We start from the raw sequence: 17,285 nt of genomic DNA on the forward strand, positions 1-17,285 counted from the left end.
TGAGGGAGGAAGGAGGAAGTGTTAGAGAGAAAAGAGAGTATTTGAGGTGGAGGAAAGTAAAGCAATGGAGCGAAAAGTGGTCTGAGACTGCTTACCACCAGTAGGTGGGCCAGTAAAAGAGGGGAAGGAAAGATCGAATGGGCTAGGATGCTGAATCATAAAAAGCAGGAGGCTGTCCAGAGATGAAAAGGGGAGTAACAAAACCCTTAGTTGGGCCCTCAATAGAAGGTCCTTTACAAAGAAGGGACCACCTAGGGTTCTGGGATCTTAGGTAGGGGAACGTTGACAACCAGATTTCGTATCAATTTGAAGAGCGGTTCTTGAACAAACTGCAACACTGAAGCATCCATAAAATTAATACAGCCGCATAAACCAAACCAACAAATAAACAGGAAATAATAATAATACGAAGAATTTGTATTTATACCCCGCCCATCTGGCTGGGTTTCCCCGGCCACTCTGGGCGGCTTCCAACAGAACACTAAAATACAATAACCTATTAAAAATTAAAAGCTTCACTAGACCTTCAGATGTCTCCTAAAAGTTTAGTAGTTATTTTTCTCTTTGACATCTGGTGGGAGGGCGTTCCACAGGGCGGGTGCCACTACCGAGAAGGCCCTCTGCCTGGTTCCCTGTAACTTGGCTTCTTGTAGCGAGGGAACCACCAGAAGGCCCTCAGCACTGGACCTCAGTGTCCGGGCAGAACGATGGAGGTGGAGACGCTCCTTCAGGTATACTGTACCGAGGCCATTTAGGGCTTTAAAGGTCAGCACAAAGGTTAAACAAAACCCACATAAGAACCAGAACAGAAAAGAGCTAGATTCTGAACCTTTGTCAGTAAGGGTCTTTGTCACAGTAAAAACTGTTGTTGGTGCTTTAAAGACTGGCACACTAACTAGTTTGGCCTCCGCTTTCATTGAATGCTCACTTTATCAGAGTGTGGGTTGTGGTCTGCAGAACTTTGACACAGTAAATGTGTTAGTCTTTAAAGGGCTTTAGATTCTGTTGCTGATGCTGCTACAGACTAACACAGTTATCCCTCTGGGTACTGCAGCTGCAAAAGTTCTTGCAAAACCCACTTTCTCCCCTTCTTTTGGACAGCCCACTCTTCCCCTTCTCCAGTGGCTCTTTCACATCCGTATTGGCTTGGTCTAGTCATTTAATGTATCGTAATGTGAAAGCTCTGTTTTGCTGCCCCTTTGACTTCTCGAAGTCCCTTCAGGGATAGGGAGGTAGACCAAAATAAGTAAAAGAAAATAATGAAGTAGCTGTACAGGAAATCTTGTCCGGGGGGGGGGGGGAGCCTAAGAAAAAAATATCTGCCTCCTTAAAACTCAGTGGCATAAATACTTTGCCTTCCGCATTAGGTAGAGACTTTCTTGCTGCATGTCAAGCACCCTCCTGGTGCACAGCCTCAATTTATTCTGTCTTCCAGGAGTAGATGAAAAAACTGTCTCAGTTCACGTCTTTTACTTTTCTGGGTTGTGAGAACTGCTAGTGTCCCACCCCAGCAGCTCCTTGTCTATGTGATGGGCATGCTGAGCATCTAAAATTCTGCGCTTAAGAGGGGTCCTAAGCACACATGGACCAAAGCAGGCCAGGCACTCCTGTCTTCCACTGCCTCCCACAGTTTGGTCAAACTCATGCTGGTAGCTTCAAGAACACTGTCCAACCATCTCGTCCTCTGTTGTCCCCTTCTCCTTGAGCCCTCCATCTTCCCCAGCATCAGGGTCTTTTCCAGGGAGTCTTCTCTTCTCATGAGGTGGCCAAAGTATTGGAGCCTCAGCTTCAGGATCTGTCCTTCCAGTGAGCACTCAGGGCTGATTTCCTTCAGAATGGAGAGGTTTGATCTTCTTGCAGTCCATGGGACTCTCCAGAGTCTCCTCCAGCACCATAATTCAAAAGCATCAATACTTTGGTGATCAGCCTTTTTTATGGTCCAGCTCTCACTTCCATACATCACTACTGGGAAAACCATAGCTTTTACTATACGGACCTTTGTTGGCAAGGTGATGTCTCTACTTTTGTTGAATGATAGGGTAGTGTTTTTGGGTGTGTTTTTTTTATTTAAAAAATGCTGCTGTGCTGCCTTAAGAAAGAGGGAGCTGCCATATACGGAATCAGCCCATTGGTCCATCTAGCTTAGTATCGCCTATGCTGATTGGCAGCGGCTTTCCAGGGTTTAAGGCAGGGAGTCTCCCTCATCCCTACCTGGACATTCAGGTGATCGATAACCTGGGACCTTCTTCACACAAATCAGATGCTGTTCCACTGAGCTGACCTTTCCTCTGCCATGTGCTTCGAAGTGGTTTGTGCCTTTGAATGACACATGCCAGTCAAGCAGCTTACCAGTTAGGAATACCTATCTTTTAATGCAAGAGGACAGAGGCTTAGGTCTGTCTAGCAGTTCTCATTCCGTAGTAGGAAATACTGATGACTGGATTTATTTATTTATTTGAAAAATCTGCTGGCTGAGAGAAATAGCAAACAGGAAAGCATACACTGGCATTTATCCAATCTCATATTAAGTTCTTTGAACTGCCCTCAAGATAAATGACTTTTTTGTCTTCCCAGGATTTTGTGGCAGGGAAGTGTTTACTGCATAATTCTTACATGCCCAGCACATCAGTAAGGAGGGGGCTATGGGAGTGCAGGCTTGTACATTATGTTTCGTACTTATTTACCCTGTGTTCCCCTTGGCTGAATTATTTCTTAAGTGCTATAATGACCTTTGAGGACTTATTTCATGTTACCTTTGCTCTGTTCTAGTAGCCTCCCTTGAGCTAATAGTTTTTAGTGCCCCTTGTTACCCCTTTGTTACTTGGAGCTTCAAATCATATTTCAAAAAGCAGCCAAGCATAGCTTCTGCATAAAAAAAATACTTTAGTTATCCGTGATCAGCGGGCCTAATATATGGGCAGATTCCCTCCTCCGCTAGGAGGAAAATTCTTCAAGATAAGCCTTTCTTTTCATTTTCTGGTCATGGTATGCATCGGAAGAGCTTATGTAAACCCATTATTGAATTTCCCCAGAGTCCTGCTCTTACCTACCATAATACAGGGTTTAAGGCATTGTTGCTGGCATTTAAAACCCTAAACCACTAAGGGAAAGCATACCTTTCAGACAACCTCTCCCAGTACAATCAAATCTTTCCTGAAATCTTAACTTTTAATTCTCCATTTTGTACATGGCTCACTTTTATTTGTGATAGTTTTGGTTTTAATCTTGTGCTTATCTAATTTTTAGAAATCTTACTGAATGTCACTGTCACATTTTTATTTTTACAGTGGTACCTTGGAAGTCGAACGGAATCTGTTCCGGAAGTCCGTTCGACTTCCAAAACCAAATCACAGCTTCTGATTAGACATCCGAGTTCCAGGGCGTTCGACAACCAAGATATGACTGCATTTCAGTTGTTTAGAGGTTTTGTAATATTAAGCAACATTAAATAAACATGTGGTTTTCAGCTAAAAAAAACTATGCAACAGTTTTCTTAGTGATAGTAAAGCTTTTCAAGGAGGTTGACCATTTTGTTCAAGCCGTAACTGTACCATTGTTCAATTGAGTTGTTGAAAAGTACTTGAAACCCCCACAGCAAAATAGTTGGATTGCTTTCTAGGAATGAAATCCACTTCAACCAGTGAACACTAAGAGAAGTTTAGAGTGTCCTGATATTTCATATTTTGCGGAGTCCAAATGTTCTCTGATAAGCTACCTCAGCAATGTTTTCTCGTTTGCTCTTCGTGTCTCCTTTTAAATTCAAAGTGCTCCACTTGCCCACGTGTTATCCCTTCTGCATATGCACTGCCAAAACATGTCACTCAGCCTTTTACTGCTGGCCAGAGTTCACCAGACTGATAACTTGGCAATTTGCAAATGTGAACAGGATGAGGAAATCGTGTTTCCTTCCTGGAACCTTGCATCTGAGTAACATTCAGACACCACATATAAGATACTTGACTGTTTACGAAATAAAATATTTTTTCTATCCCGATAAGGATGTAAGATTACTGGATCTGGAAGGCTTTATGTTATGCTAGGAGTCCCATCAAGAAAAGTTAATTTTGCAAAAGATACATTAACAAGAGTGAAGTCTTCTTTACTTTAAGATTTTCCTATTTGTTTTGTGTCGGTTGTGTTGCCTGACCAGTTTTCACAGTCCTCCCACATGTGGGCACAACAAATGAAGGGCATTAGAAGTACTCTGCAGAGAATATATGTGTCATGTATATATCCCATATAAGTAATCTACCTGCTTTAAGTTCACACTTATTTTGCAGGGTTGTGGGGCTCTGCTTGTGGTTGTTTAGTCATGTCCGACTCATCGTGACCCCCTGGACCAGAGCATGCCAGGCACTTCTGTCTTCCACTGCCTCCCGCAGTTTGGTCAAACTAATGCTAGTAGCTTTGAGAACCCTATCCAACCATCTCATCCTCTGTCGTCCCCTTCTCCTTATGCCCTCCATCTTTCCCAACATCAGGGTCTTTTCCAGGGAGTCTTCTCTTCTCATGACGTGGCCAAAGTATTGGAGCCTCAGCTTCAGGATCTGTCCTTCCAGTGAGCACTCAGGGCTGATTTCCTTCAGAATGGAGAGGTTTGATCTTCTTGCAGTCCATGGGACTCTCAAGAGTCTCCTCCAGCACCATAAATCAAAAGCATCAATTATTCGGTGATCAGCCTTCTTTATGGTCCAGCTCTCACTTCCATACATCACTACTGGGAAAACCATAGCTTTTACTATATGGACCTTTGTTGGCAAGGTGATGTCTCTACTTTTTAAGATGCTGTCTAGGTTTGTCATTGCTTTTCTCCCAAGAAGCAGGCGTATTTTAATTTTGTGGCTACTGTCATCATCTGCAGTGATCATGGAGCCCAAGAAAGTAAAATCTCTCACTGCCTCCATTTCTTCCCCTTCTGTTTGCCAGGAGGTGATGGGACCAGTGGCCGTGATCTTTGTTTTTTTTTATGTTGAGCTTCAGACCATATTTTGCGTTCTTTGCCTAAATAATAAAGAAAGTTCCTTCTGTGCACACTTTCCTGTTTTGCTGTGTTTGGTGGTCATTCTTGTTCTTTCTAGATGGTGTAAAAGCCCCTCCGTATGATTTTTGGCCTTGGATTAAGTTGGTCAGAACACTAGTTTAATTATTTGAATTCTACCCCATCCCCAAAGAATATATTCTGTTGAGTTCAGTCACTGATGTTGTCCTTCACATTGTGAAGTTATTGAGTTCTTGGAACAGAACCCAACGTTTCAGCTATATCTAGGTATCTGGGAGGAGATTTTGGAATCTGGAAACTTTTAAAATATATTTAAGAAGTTTGACAAGTAATTCCTAATTCTGTAAAATCTTTCTTTCTGATGGTTTCAGCCAGGGTAGACAATCTGTGGCCTTGCAGATCTTGTTAGACTACAAATCCCATCACCCCTCAACTATTGGTCATGCTGGCTGGGATTGAGGGGAAAACAACATCTGGAGGGCTGCATTTTGCCCATCCCTGGTTTAAGCAGATGGAACTGCTTTTGGATCATAAACAATGCTCTCCTGTACAGGTCTACTTCAAAGGAAGCCCTCAAACACTCCCAGATTTGTGTACAGTCAAACCTCAGTTCTCAAACGGCTCCATTTTGGAACATTCATTTCCCAAACGCCAAAAACCCGGAAGTAAATGCTCCGGTTTTCGAAGGTTCCTCAGAACTTGAACATCTGACGCAGCTTCCACTTCGGTGCAAGAAGCTCTTGCAAGCAATCAGAAGCTGTGCATCGGTTGTCTAACGTTTTCGAGGCCGAATGGTCTTCCGGAACGGATTACGTTCAACAACTGAGGTTTGACTGTATAGGATTGTGACTTTTTTATAATGTTTATGAATACAGGAAGTAATGAAAACTCAATTCACCTTGGAGCTACAGACGGTAACGATGGCTTCTATTTGGGTTCCAAAAGTGAGAATTGGCACAGGAAAGCAAATAAGCGAAATAAACAGAAACCTCCAAGTTTTGAAAACAACTTTGTTTTAGCTTTCCTGCCCGAGGAATTCTAAGTGGCATCGTTTCACAATTTTGTATAGTATGCCTTCAGTTAGCAATTTCTCATCAACAAATCTCAAGGTTGCAGTATTGCTGTTGTCCCAGAGTTCTCCTCTGTGAGGTTGTTGTTTTTTAATGTTGTATATCTGGATTCGCCATGTCACTGATCTCTTATTTTTTTCAGAAAGGTGAGGGATGGAGGGTTTGTTATGTTGTGAGGAATCCCAGTTGAACAGAAAAATAAGGAGTGGCCTATAATTGCATGTTTTCTGCTTTCCCATCTAACATGTGATGTCTAGGAAAGAACTGAGCTCATTTACAAACGGAAAAGTCCTAACCAGAAAGGGCCAGCAAGAAAAATGAATCACTGTTCAAGCAGCTTATTACTTTCCTTTACACTTTGAAAGGTTTCGCGCATGTACTTGCGATTGAGACTGCTTAATTTTGCCACCTGACTAAGTACATTGTTGGAAAACTACTCCACACAAAGAAGACCACGTGTTGTGGCTGCACAGAGAACTTGTTTATAATGAATATTATCAAGTTTTTGTTTTGATTTGTTGCACACTGCCTTGGTTGAGTTACAAAAAAAAAGTGGTTTAAAATATTCAAGTGGTTAAAATAAAATTGGCTGCCACAAAAATATATATATATATTGTGTCAGGCTAAGGACTCTGTGTCCAAAACCATTTCTGTGATTTACAAAAAACTGAGTATCTAGCTTTTTATCCAACAGACTGGGGTCATTTCAGCAGGACAGAAGATTAGCATGTCTCTAACTTTGACTGGATAATGCACTATATTTTGAAAGTATTATAGTTTTCTTTTGTTATCATAACAATCTCTTGCAGCGCAGTCCTGTAAATACTTCCTCAGAATACAGTCCCATTATGTTTATGGCTCACTCCCAAAAATATTTGTTATGCAGCCTAAATTAAGCTTTAATAAGTAGATATATTTGTCATGTTCCTTGTGTGCTGTGGCTTCTAGGGGGTTGGTTTTGTTCTGTTTTTATGGCATCATGTACCATAATGTACTGAGACCTGCGGGTATAGGGCATATATAAATTCAATAAATAAGTAAATATATTTGTTTTTAAATGTGGTGTAAGTCGCCTGGAGACAAGCTTCACGTGACAAGCAGCTAACAAGTCTAATAAGATTATTATTAATAATAATAATAATAATAAATCTCCTGTCCCCATCTGTTTTTAAGCCCTTTAAGAATAGCATAGGACTATTTTTTTTTATTTTCCCTTAACCTATTGCTTGAATTTCAGACAGCAGAGCTATTTTGCTTTCTTTGGTTTGTGATGCTCAATCTGGTACACATTCAGCTTACAGGATGTCGGCAGTTCTGTGCTAAAGCAAACTCCCAACGGTTCTGCTCTGGGCAGTGCTTAAACGGAGCAAGCAAACTGCGCAAACAAATTTCGTTTCGTTTTAAGTACAAGCAATCCATTGATGTTGTGTTTCAGGCTTGTCTCACGCTCAAAACAAACTTTGCACTCATCATCTCTGGCACATGGACGTCTTGCAGCAGTCTTGGCCTACGGTGGACCCAAAGTCTGAACAGCTGCCAGAAATAGTGCAAGTCTCCGTTCTGGTAAGAACACATACTCTTCCATTGGTTGTGATTGTAAAATCTTTAAAAGTTCTTGCATCACCTATCAAGGGGAAGGTTGTATGTTGGGGAGGTTAATTTTGCTGCTATTAAGGCCCAGCAGATTGTCTTCGAAATAAACTCAGCAATTTCAGAAGTGTAGATTTCAAATCAACAGAAGCCCTCACCTCAATCCCGCCTCCCCAGTTGGTTCAGTTAGTGATTGCTCTGTGTTTGCTACTTGGAAAGACATCGCTGGCTGCCTTAATAGGGAAGAAAATATTAAAGAAACCAACAAGGGACAGGGATGCGTGCAAATATAAACAGGAACAAGAAAACCTGCAGAGGGGGCATAGAAGGGACTTGAGAGCCTCTGACATTAGAACACCCGATTGATGGATAGAACATAATGATGTAAGGACTGACAGTATCCAAAACCAGGAAGAAGGGACGTTGGATAAAGTTAGAATGAGAATCTCTTTTTTATAAACTATTTTACTTTTGGAATTAGTGTAATACTAATGAAATATTAAAATGTGCTGGAAAGGAATTAATTGGCTTTAGCAGAAAGGTTTGAAGGAGTTAAGTTTAAATATGGTATAAATCCCAAAATTTTAAGGATGAAAATTTGAAGTGATAAATAATCAAGGGTAAAATATAGAGGGTGTGAATTTTCTGAACCAATTTTTAAATGGAATACAAAAAAGGGAGGTGAGAGGAAGTCAGGAAAATAAGTAAATGAATGGTAAGAAATTGAAAAGAGGGATTTTTATTTTTATTTTCCTTTTTCCTTTTTTATGTTAAATTTTGGTTTTTGTATTTTTTTGTGCCTTTTTACTTTTCTGTCTATTGTTTTGTAACCTTTTTTCTGTTAAAATCTAATAAAATATCATTTAAAAAAAAGAGTCAGGAGTAGCTGGCATGGAAGGACTGCAGCATGTAACCACTCCTGGCAGCAGCATTTATGTCACTTATCAGGACCATGTGGGTGTTGGCTATTTGCAGGTTAGTTGCGCTGCAGAAGGCGTGCTGGGGAGACCACACATTACAAGGAACGCAAAAATAACTTTTGCTAGTGTCAGAGCCACCCGTGGTCCCAGCTCACAAGAGACCCAAATCCAATCCAGTTTATTTACAAAAGTCTTTATTGAAGAACATTGCTGCTTTTACATTCCATCTGCGTGGCTCTACGTCTGTGACATCAGACCGCTGAAGTCCCCTCTGAATCAGTGCCGCCCCTGCACCAATTTAAGAGGCTTGTGCTGGACCACCTCTTCCTCTCCTTCCTCTTCCGCAGGGTCTTTCTGCCCCCCTGGGTTCCCTCCCGCCGGGACTCCCCAGAGGCTGAATCCTCTGACGCCTGTTCCCCCCTCCTTCGTGCTTTGGGGCCAGGCTCCTCCCCAGGGCTCTCCTCACTTCCGCGCGCCTCCACATTTGAACTTGGCGCGCGTACGTTGCTTCTGACCTTCCTCTCGACCGCTACACTGCTCCCGGTGCTACTCTCCGCCCCTTCCGGCAGAACGTCTTGCCCCGATCTCCTTCCCCTGTCTGCTTCCTGCTCTGCTCCCTCTGACACACTAGTAACTCCACCCCCTTCACTCCGTTCCGGCGGAGAAACCGGCCCCAATCTCCAACTCCCACTGGGGGCTCTCCCTTCGCTCCCCTGCTCCTGACTGCTTCCCCCTTGGGCTCCCCTTGGTCTGACCAGGGGGGCTTCCTTTTGGGAATCCTCTGACTCACTGGACAGACTCATGGACGACCTTTGGTCATTGTCATCCTCTTCCTCGTCTCTCTGGGATTCTTCCCCCTCGCTGCCTGCCAAGGCCACTTCATCCACCTCTTACGCCAGTCCTCCTCTGGTTGCTCCTCCCACCAATCCGAGGGTAGTGTGTCCACCCCCGAACACGATCCTCTGGGCGGGCTCGATTCTGCCGTTCCCTCCTCGGTGGAAGAGAAGCCCCGGAACGTGCTATCTGAAAATGTGGGCGTAAAGAGCCAGTCATCAAAGTACTCAGCTGGCATGGGTCTATGTGGGAAAAGTGCATGGAACTCGTCTTTCAAAAGGGGTTCGTCTAACGCGTAGCCCGGCACCCAACTATTGGCACTGGCTGGGGTGCCCTCTCTGGCGAGAAAGTATTCAACTCCCTCTGCCCCCCATCTTGAGTCCAGGATCTCTGTGACCTCGTTGAGTGGTTCGGCCCTAGGCGACCCCCCCCCCTCTTGGGTGACTCTTTGCGTGGATCTGGTACTGTTTCTGACTCCTGAAACCTGTGCGGGGCCTTGTAGGGAGTGAGCACCGACCTATGAAAGACCGGGTGCACTCTGGATCCTTCTGGGAGGGCCAGGCAAAACGCTACAGGATTGATCCTAGCCTCAACTTGGTATGGCCCTAGCTGCCTGTGTCCTAGCTTTTTCTTGGCTAACGATTTGGCTGGCATCGCTTGGGCCGCTAACCATACCCAGTCCCCCACCTGGATGTCTTCTCCCGCCCTTCTGTGTTTGTCCGCCTGCACCTTATAGGCTTGTTTGGCTAGCTCCAAATGTCTCCGCAGCTCCTCGTGCACCTCTTGCAACTCTGCTGCGAACTGGTCGGCCTCTTGCGGCACCCCCTCTCCCGTTGCTACGAGCCTCGGAAAGGTTCTGGGATGACGGCCATTGTTCGCGAAGAACGGCGTCACCCCCGTCGATGCGTGCTTCGTGTTGTTGTAGGCAAACTCAGCCATCGGCAGGTAGTCCACCCACGCTGCGGGTCGCTGATTGGCGTAACATCTCAGGTACTGCTGCATGATCGCGTTGACCCTCTCTGCTTGGCCGTTGGTCTGTGGATGTCTCGCCGACGCTAGGTTGATCTTGACGTGCAGGATACCTAGAAGCTTCTGCCAAAAATTGGAAACAAATTGGCGCCCCCTGTCGGACAGGATGGACTGCGGCAGCCCATGCACTCTGAACACGTGGTCGACGAAGAGTTTGGTGGTCTGTTCTGCCGTCGCCACCTTGGCACAAGGAATGAAGTGCGCCATCTTGGTGAACAGGTCCACAACCACCAGTACCGCCGTCTTGCCCCTGGAGCTGGGCAGATCAGTAACAAAGTCCAGGGCTACCCTCTCCCACGGTTGCTGCGGCGTCTCCAGCGGTTCCAGCAATCCCGCTGGCTTCTGGTGTACTGGTTTGGCCCTCTGACAGGTGTCACACCTGGCGACGTAATCCGCCACCTCTCCCCGCATCTGGGGCCACCAAAAGTCCCTGGCCACTAATTCTATTGTCTTCTCCTTGCCGAAGTGGCCCGCACTGGGGGCGTCGTGCAACTGCTGCAGAACCTTTGCGCGGAGCTCGTCGCTTGGTACGTAGAGGGCACCCTTGCGAGTCAAGAGCCCGTCTCGTAACTGGAAGTCATCGTCTCTCTGTGAACCCCTGCGCAGCTCCTCCATCTTGGATTGTGCAAACTGATCCGTTTGCAACGCACGTCGCACCGCGTCCAGGTCGACTGCGATGGCAGCGCACGCCCACGCCTGCGGTGCAAAAATGTGCTTAGCTGCTATTGGTGCCGTCTCCTCAAGATATTGTGGTTTCCTGGAGAGCGCATCGGCTATAACATTGGAATCCCCCGGGATGTATTCTATTCTGAAGTCGAAATCCGCGAAGAATTCTGCCCAGCGCATGTGTCTTTGGCTCTGCAGCTTCGCTGTTCGCCAATACTCTAAGTTCTTGTGATCCGTGCGGACCTGCACTGTGTGCTTGGCTCCTATGAGGAAATGTCGCCACGCTTTGAAAGCTGCGTGAATGGCCAACAGTTCCCTGTCCCATATGGTGTAGTTCTGCTCCGTCTTGCTGAGCTTTCGGGAGTAAAAGGCACCAGGTCTCCAATTCCCTTGCGGATCTTCTTGCAGGAGGACGGCTCCAACCGCTCTGTCGGACGCGTCGGTTTCTACTCGCATGGGCCTGCCCGGATTCACGTGCAGCAGCTGCTCCTCGGAGGCGAAGAGGCTTTTAAGCTTCCGAAAAGAGCGCTCCGCCTGTTCCGTCCAAGCGAACTTCTTCTTCTTGGAACTGAGAGTGTCCGTGATTGCTGCCGTCTCCTTTGCAAAACCTTTGATGAATTTGCGGTAGAAATTGGCAAACCTGATGAATCTCTGGACTTCCTTCCGATTGCGTGGGCTCTTCCAGTCCAACACCGCTCGGACCTTGACGCTGTCCATGGCCAGCCCCTCGTCGGACAGCTTGTAGCCGAGGAAATCCACCTCCGTCACATCAAACTGGCACTTCTCCAACTTGGCGTAGAGCCTGTGCTCCCGCAGTCTCTGCAGGACCTCCTTTACGTCTTTCTCATGAGCTTCCGGCGATTCCGAGAAGATCAGGATGTCGTCGAGAAAACACACACACTTCTTGTAGAGGAGTCCCGCCAGCACGTGATGCATAAAGGCTTGGAAAACGTGGGAGCCATTTTGGAGACCAAACGGCATAACTCTGTATTCATACGTGCCCAGAGGCGTGAACATGGCAGTCTTCCACTCATCGCCCTCCCGGATGCGGATGAGGTTGTACGCTCCACGCAAATCCAACTTGGTGAAGATCTTCCCCTTCCTAACGGTCGCTAGGAGGTCGTCAATCTTGGGCATGGGAAAGGCCTTGGGCTTAGTCATTCTGTTTATGAACCGGTAGTCCACAATGAGTCTTTTTTGGGGCGTGTCTTTCTTCTTCACAAAGAAAACAGGACTGCCCCCCACTGCTTTGGATTCCCGGATGAATCCACGCTTCAAATTATGCTCTATGAACTCTCTGAGCTCTTGCATCTCGTCCTCAGACATGGAATACAGCTTTGCAGTCGGCAGCTGCGCCCCCGGCACCAGGTCGATCGCACAGTCGTAAGGCCTGTGGGGCGGCAACTTGTCAGCTTCCTTCTCGCAGAAAACCTCCAAGAATCCTTCGTACTTGCGAGGCACTGCCTGCACCATGGCAAGTTGCAGCTGCTGCTCAGCCCCCTCCTCCTGGCTGGACTGGATGCAATGTTGAGCACAATACGATGAGCAGAAGGTGATCTGCCGCTGGTACCACGCTACAGCAGGACTGTGTCTCTCCAGCCAACTCATGCCTAATACTATGGGCGTGTCTGACAGGTGGGTGACATTGAAGCTAATGACTTCTCGATGATTTCCAATCTGCATCACCATGGGAGGCGTCTGTTGCACAACTTGCCCTCCTAGCAATTTCCTGCCATCCACCGTAACTACGTTCAGAGGCGTTGTTGCGGGCAGAAGCGCTATGCGATGCTGCTTGACAAATTGCATCCCCACAAAATCCGCATTGCTCCCTGAATCGATCGTGATGGGAACTTCCAGAGTGGTTCCATTCGGCAACTGAAGCGTTGCAGTGAGCTGCACTGCTGGCTTGGGTGGTAAAGGGTCTGTGCGATGCAAAGGCGCTGGGGACTGCTCTACAGATCCGCCTGGCTGAGCCCCAGCAGCTCTGCTTCCAGCCAGGCACTGTCATTTCCCTGAGGTTGCTCTCCTTGCATCACTTCTGCTGCCACTGTTGCTAGAGCTGCAGTGTGTTTCTGGAGCCTCTGGGGGCATTCTTTCGCCATATGCTGTGCACTGTCACAGATGTAACATTTCCTGGTCCCTCTAGGAGGCTTCGCCTTTACTGCACCGGAAACCGGGGCTCTGGCTGGTGTCTGAGCCCTAGCACCACCAATTTCCATCGGCTCTTCTCCCTGCCTCCCCAAGGGCGAGGGGTGCGCCTGGCCGAAGTCCCTGGGGATAAAACGGGGTGTTCTTGCTGGTGCACGCGCCTGGGGTCCTTCCCCATCGTGCCAAGGGCGTCCCTCGTGTCTTACTCCTATCGCAAGAGCCCTTTGCACCACGTCTTCTAGGGTCTGGGGTCTGTCTCCCCTGGCAAGCTCATCCTTGATGGGGCCGCTAAGACCTTCCCAGAACAGATCTCTCACTGGTTTGCTGTCCTTTTCCCAGCCTAACACAGTTAATAATGCGAAGAATCTGGAATGATACTGACGTACTGTGGCTTTGCCTTGCCGCAGTCTATGCATCTCTTTACGCGCAATATCCAGGTCCACAGATGACTGGAAACAGGCATCCATCGCTTTAATAAATTCATCAGAATTGCGGCGGGCAGGGCCATCTTCGCGCCACAAATTGCGCAGCCAAGCTCTAGCCTCCCCATGCAAATGCGACACTATAAATCCCACCTTCTCTTCTTCATCTTTAAAATCATCGCGAAGTAAATGCAGTGCATACAAGACGTCTGCCCTGAAACTAGGATAGTGCTTCAGGTTCCCATCGAAGTGGGTGACTAGGGTGCCCCCCCGCCGTCCAAGTCCAACTCCCTCCGATCTGGATCCCGGGAACCCTGCCCTGCTTGCATGCTCCCACCTTGTTTGCAGGTCCTGGCAGCGCTTCTCCAGTTCGTCATTCTTCTTTTGAGATGCAATGACTGCAGCTGTGAGTTCGGTAACCTGCTTCCCCAGCGCTTGCAGCTGTTCCTCCGCACTCATGGCTGCTACCGTTGGTGAGCTTTGCAAAAAAAAATTTTGCGTTCTTGGAGAGGGGACTTACTGTCAGAGCCACCCGTGGTCCCAGCTCACAAGAGACCCAAATCCAATCCAGTTTATTTACAAAATTCTTTATTGAAGAACATTGCTGCTTTTACATTCCATCTGCGTGGCTCTACGTCTGTGACATCAGACCGCTGAAGTCCCCTCTGAATCAGTGCCGCCCCTGCACCAATTTAAGAGGCTTGTGCTGGACCACCTCTTCCTCTCCTTCCTCTTCCGCAGGGTCTTTCTGCCCCCCTGGGTTCCCTCCCGCCGGGACTCCCCAGAGGCTGAATCCTCTGACGCCTGTTCCCCCCTCCTTCGTGCTTTGGGGCCAGGCTCCTCCCCAGGGCTCTCCTCACTTCCGCGCGCCTCCACATTTGAACTTGGCGCGCGTACGTTGCTTCTGACCTTCCTCTCGACCGCTACACTGCTCCCGGTGCTACTCTCCGCCCCTTCCGGCAGAACGTCTTGCCCCGATCTCCTTCCCCTGTCTGCTTCCTGCTCTGCTCCCTCTGACACACTAGTAACTCCACCCCCTTCACTCCGTTCCGGCGGAGAAACCGGCCCCAATCTCCAACTCCCACTGGGGGCTCTCCCTTCGCTCCCCTGCTCCTGACTGCTTCCCCCTTGGGCTCCCCTTGGTCTGACCAGGGGGGCTTCCTTTTGGGAATCCTCTGACTCACTGGACAGACTCATGGACGACCTTTGGTCATTGTCATCCTCTTCCTCGTCTCTCTGGGATTCTTCCCCCTCGCTCTCTGTCTCCTCCCTCATCTGCTCTTCTCTCCCTGAAACCCTGACAGCTAGGTTTTAATAACAAAAACAAAAACTCCTTTTACACTAAATGTATCAATAAGCATGACCCATCCACCGACCCAACCACCAGGGTACTGGGAGAGTTAGGTGCTGCTCTTTATATACTATTCCCAACAGCTTAATTAACATAACTTAACAGCACCTGCTATACTGCTTCACAACTGTAAAACTAGGTCACATTATTTGCTCTGGCCCTTAAAGAAATACACATCATGTGGAACAATAATGAACCTTCAAATTTAAAGAGACCACTCAACAGTGGGGACTGGGCAGTAGCAAGGACGTACCAGTACAGAATTGGCTCCGCCGGTGTGCTGACATCACCCCAATCTTGCCTGTCCTTGTACCAAACCGTTAACCAGTAGTGATGTCGCTGTCAAAGGACCAACACTCCTCCTTCATGTCAGCCACTCCTACTCAGAACATTGGTCCACCTGGTTTAGTATTTACCTGCCCTCGCTGGCAATGGCTCTCTAGGGTTCCAGGCAGAAATCTCTCCCAGCCATATCTGGAAAGCTATTGCCAGCTTGGTTTGCGTGCAGAGGGTTTGTGTAACACCACTGTGCTCCAGTCCATCCTTTTAGCAGCCCTAGATCTAGTTGATGTGACCTCGGGAGTGGAAGTGGCCCATATCCAGGATGGGATTCAGAGACATGGGGTGGGAGTTGGGCCGTGACAAGAGACTGTGTGGAAACAAAAGGACCTGATTGGGCCTGGGACGTTCCTCCACTGGTACAAAACCCTACAGAGAAGTCTAATCACAGTCTGACATGAAAATATAATTAGAGTAGAACTACATGACACAGAGGGACACAGGTGGCGCTGTGGGTTAAACCACAGAGCCTAGGACTTGCTGATCAGAAGGTTGGCGGTTCGAATCCCCGCAACAGAGTGAGCTCCCATTGCTCAGTCCCTGCCCCTGCCAACCTAGCAGTTCGAAAGCACATCAAAGTACAAGTAGATAAATAGGTACCACTTCGGCGGGAAGGTAAATGGCGTTTCCGTGCACTGCTCTGGTTCGCCAGAAGCGGCTTAGTCATGCTGGCCACATGACCCGGAAGCTGTACGCCGGCTCCCTCGGCCTATAGAGCGAGATGAGCGCGCAACCCCAGAGTCAGTCACGACTGGACCTAATGATCAGGGGTCCCTTTACCCTTTACCTTTATACATGTGATAACATACAGTAACAAAAAGGCAGACTGACGCAAGGTAACAGAAGTCTAATGATTGGATTGAAAGTTCTAAATAATACCTGAATTATTTATCTAGCAAATGGGGCAAATGGACAAGAAACCTGAGGGCCTATTTGTATACATCTCCTTTTGGTTCTCATCTCTGTCTCCTTTTCCCCTTCCAGATCAACAACAAACCCTGTGGAAAAGTTGGTGTACCTCAACAAGTATCCCGAGACGCAGAAGTAGTTCGTGAACTGGTTGTTCAAAGTAAGCTGGGGACTGAATATCTCCAAGGACGCACCATTAAAAAGTTCATATTGTCTCCTAGAACTGCGCTTGTCAACTTCCTTATCCAGGAATAGTTGGTAGCCGTATTTTCTTAAAACTGCCTGTTTATCACTTTCCATTAAAGTGGGGAAAAAGGAACTCGGCCATATTCTCCAACCAAGATGCTGCAGAGGGCAGGAAAATTAAAGTGCTGAGTGATAAAGAAGCAAAAGCTAACTTGTATATAATCAATGAACACGAGCACTTCTGCAAATATTTCTCTGGAAATCATGTACAAAAGCTGGCTTTCGTTTTTATCACTGTTTCTAAATACGAGCGAAAGTGTTGCTGTGACTATTTGGTGCAGGGATAAGCTGTAACGCAGTAAAATGCATCCTTCTTATTCTTGTTTCCCTGTGCAGAAATATTTTGGGAGGGGGTATTCTTATAATAATAATGAGGAAATATATTTTCAGTGTATTGTTACTGAAAGTAATGTACACTGCTGTAACCCATCATCCCTTTCACTGATCCTACTGATAACCATTCAACTTGGTTTATCAGTCTCAGCATTCATAATAAAATGTGTTTTCTACTTTCTTGTTTATTCAAGTACATCTTTGCTATCTTTTCCAACAATTCCCACAGAGTTCACCAGCACAAAACAAGCTAATGAAAATTAATTCTAGGCAAAAAAACACACACAACTCCTCTGTTTAAATTATTGTCTCCATGTTTCAAAGCTGCATGCTGGTAATAGATCACGTCCAAGGATTGCAGTCTTGCCAAGGGACATCCATACATGCCAGTTTTGGTCTTTTGTTCAGCTCTGATTCTCACACAGATTT

General features: G+C 46.9%; 1 protein-coding gene across 1 annotated transcript in view; it reads left to right on the forward strand.

Annotated features, from left to right (window-relative positions):
• The window catches only part of LARS2 (leucyl-tRNA synthetase 2, mitochondrial), a 71,112-nt gene extending 54,076 nt beyond the window's left edge, over positions 1 to 17,036 (forward strand). The window contains exons 20-21 of the mRNA XM_081882939.1: positions 7,505 to 7,632; positions 16,353 to 17,036. Coding sequence (XP_081739065.1) covers positions 7,505 to 7,632; positions 16,353 to 16,532 — 308 coding nt within the window. The 3' untranslated portion in view covers positions 16,533 to 17,036. The remainder of the gene's footprint in view (positions 1 to 7,504; positions 7,633 to 16,352) is intronic.
• The last annotated feature ends 249 nt before the right edge of the window (positions 17,037 to 17,285 follow it).

This window comes from Podarcis melisellensis, assembly GCF_964234715.1.
Source record: "Podarcis melisellensis genome assembly, chromosome: 12".
Taxonomy (NCBI): domain Eukaryota; kingdom Metazoa; phylum Chordata; class Lepidosauria; order Squamata; family Lacertidae; genus Podarcis; species Podarcis melisellensis.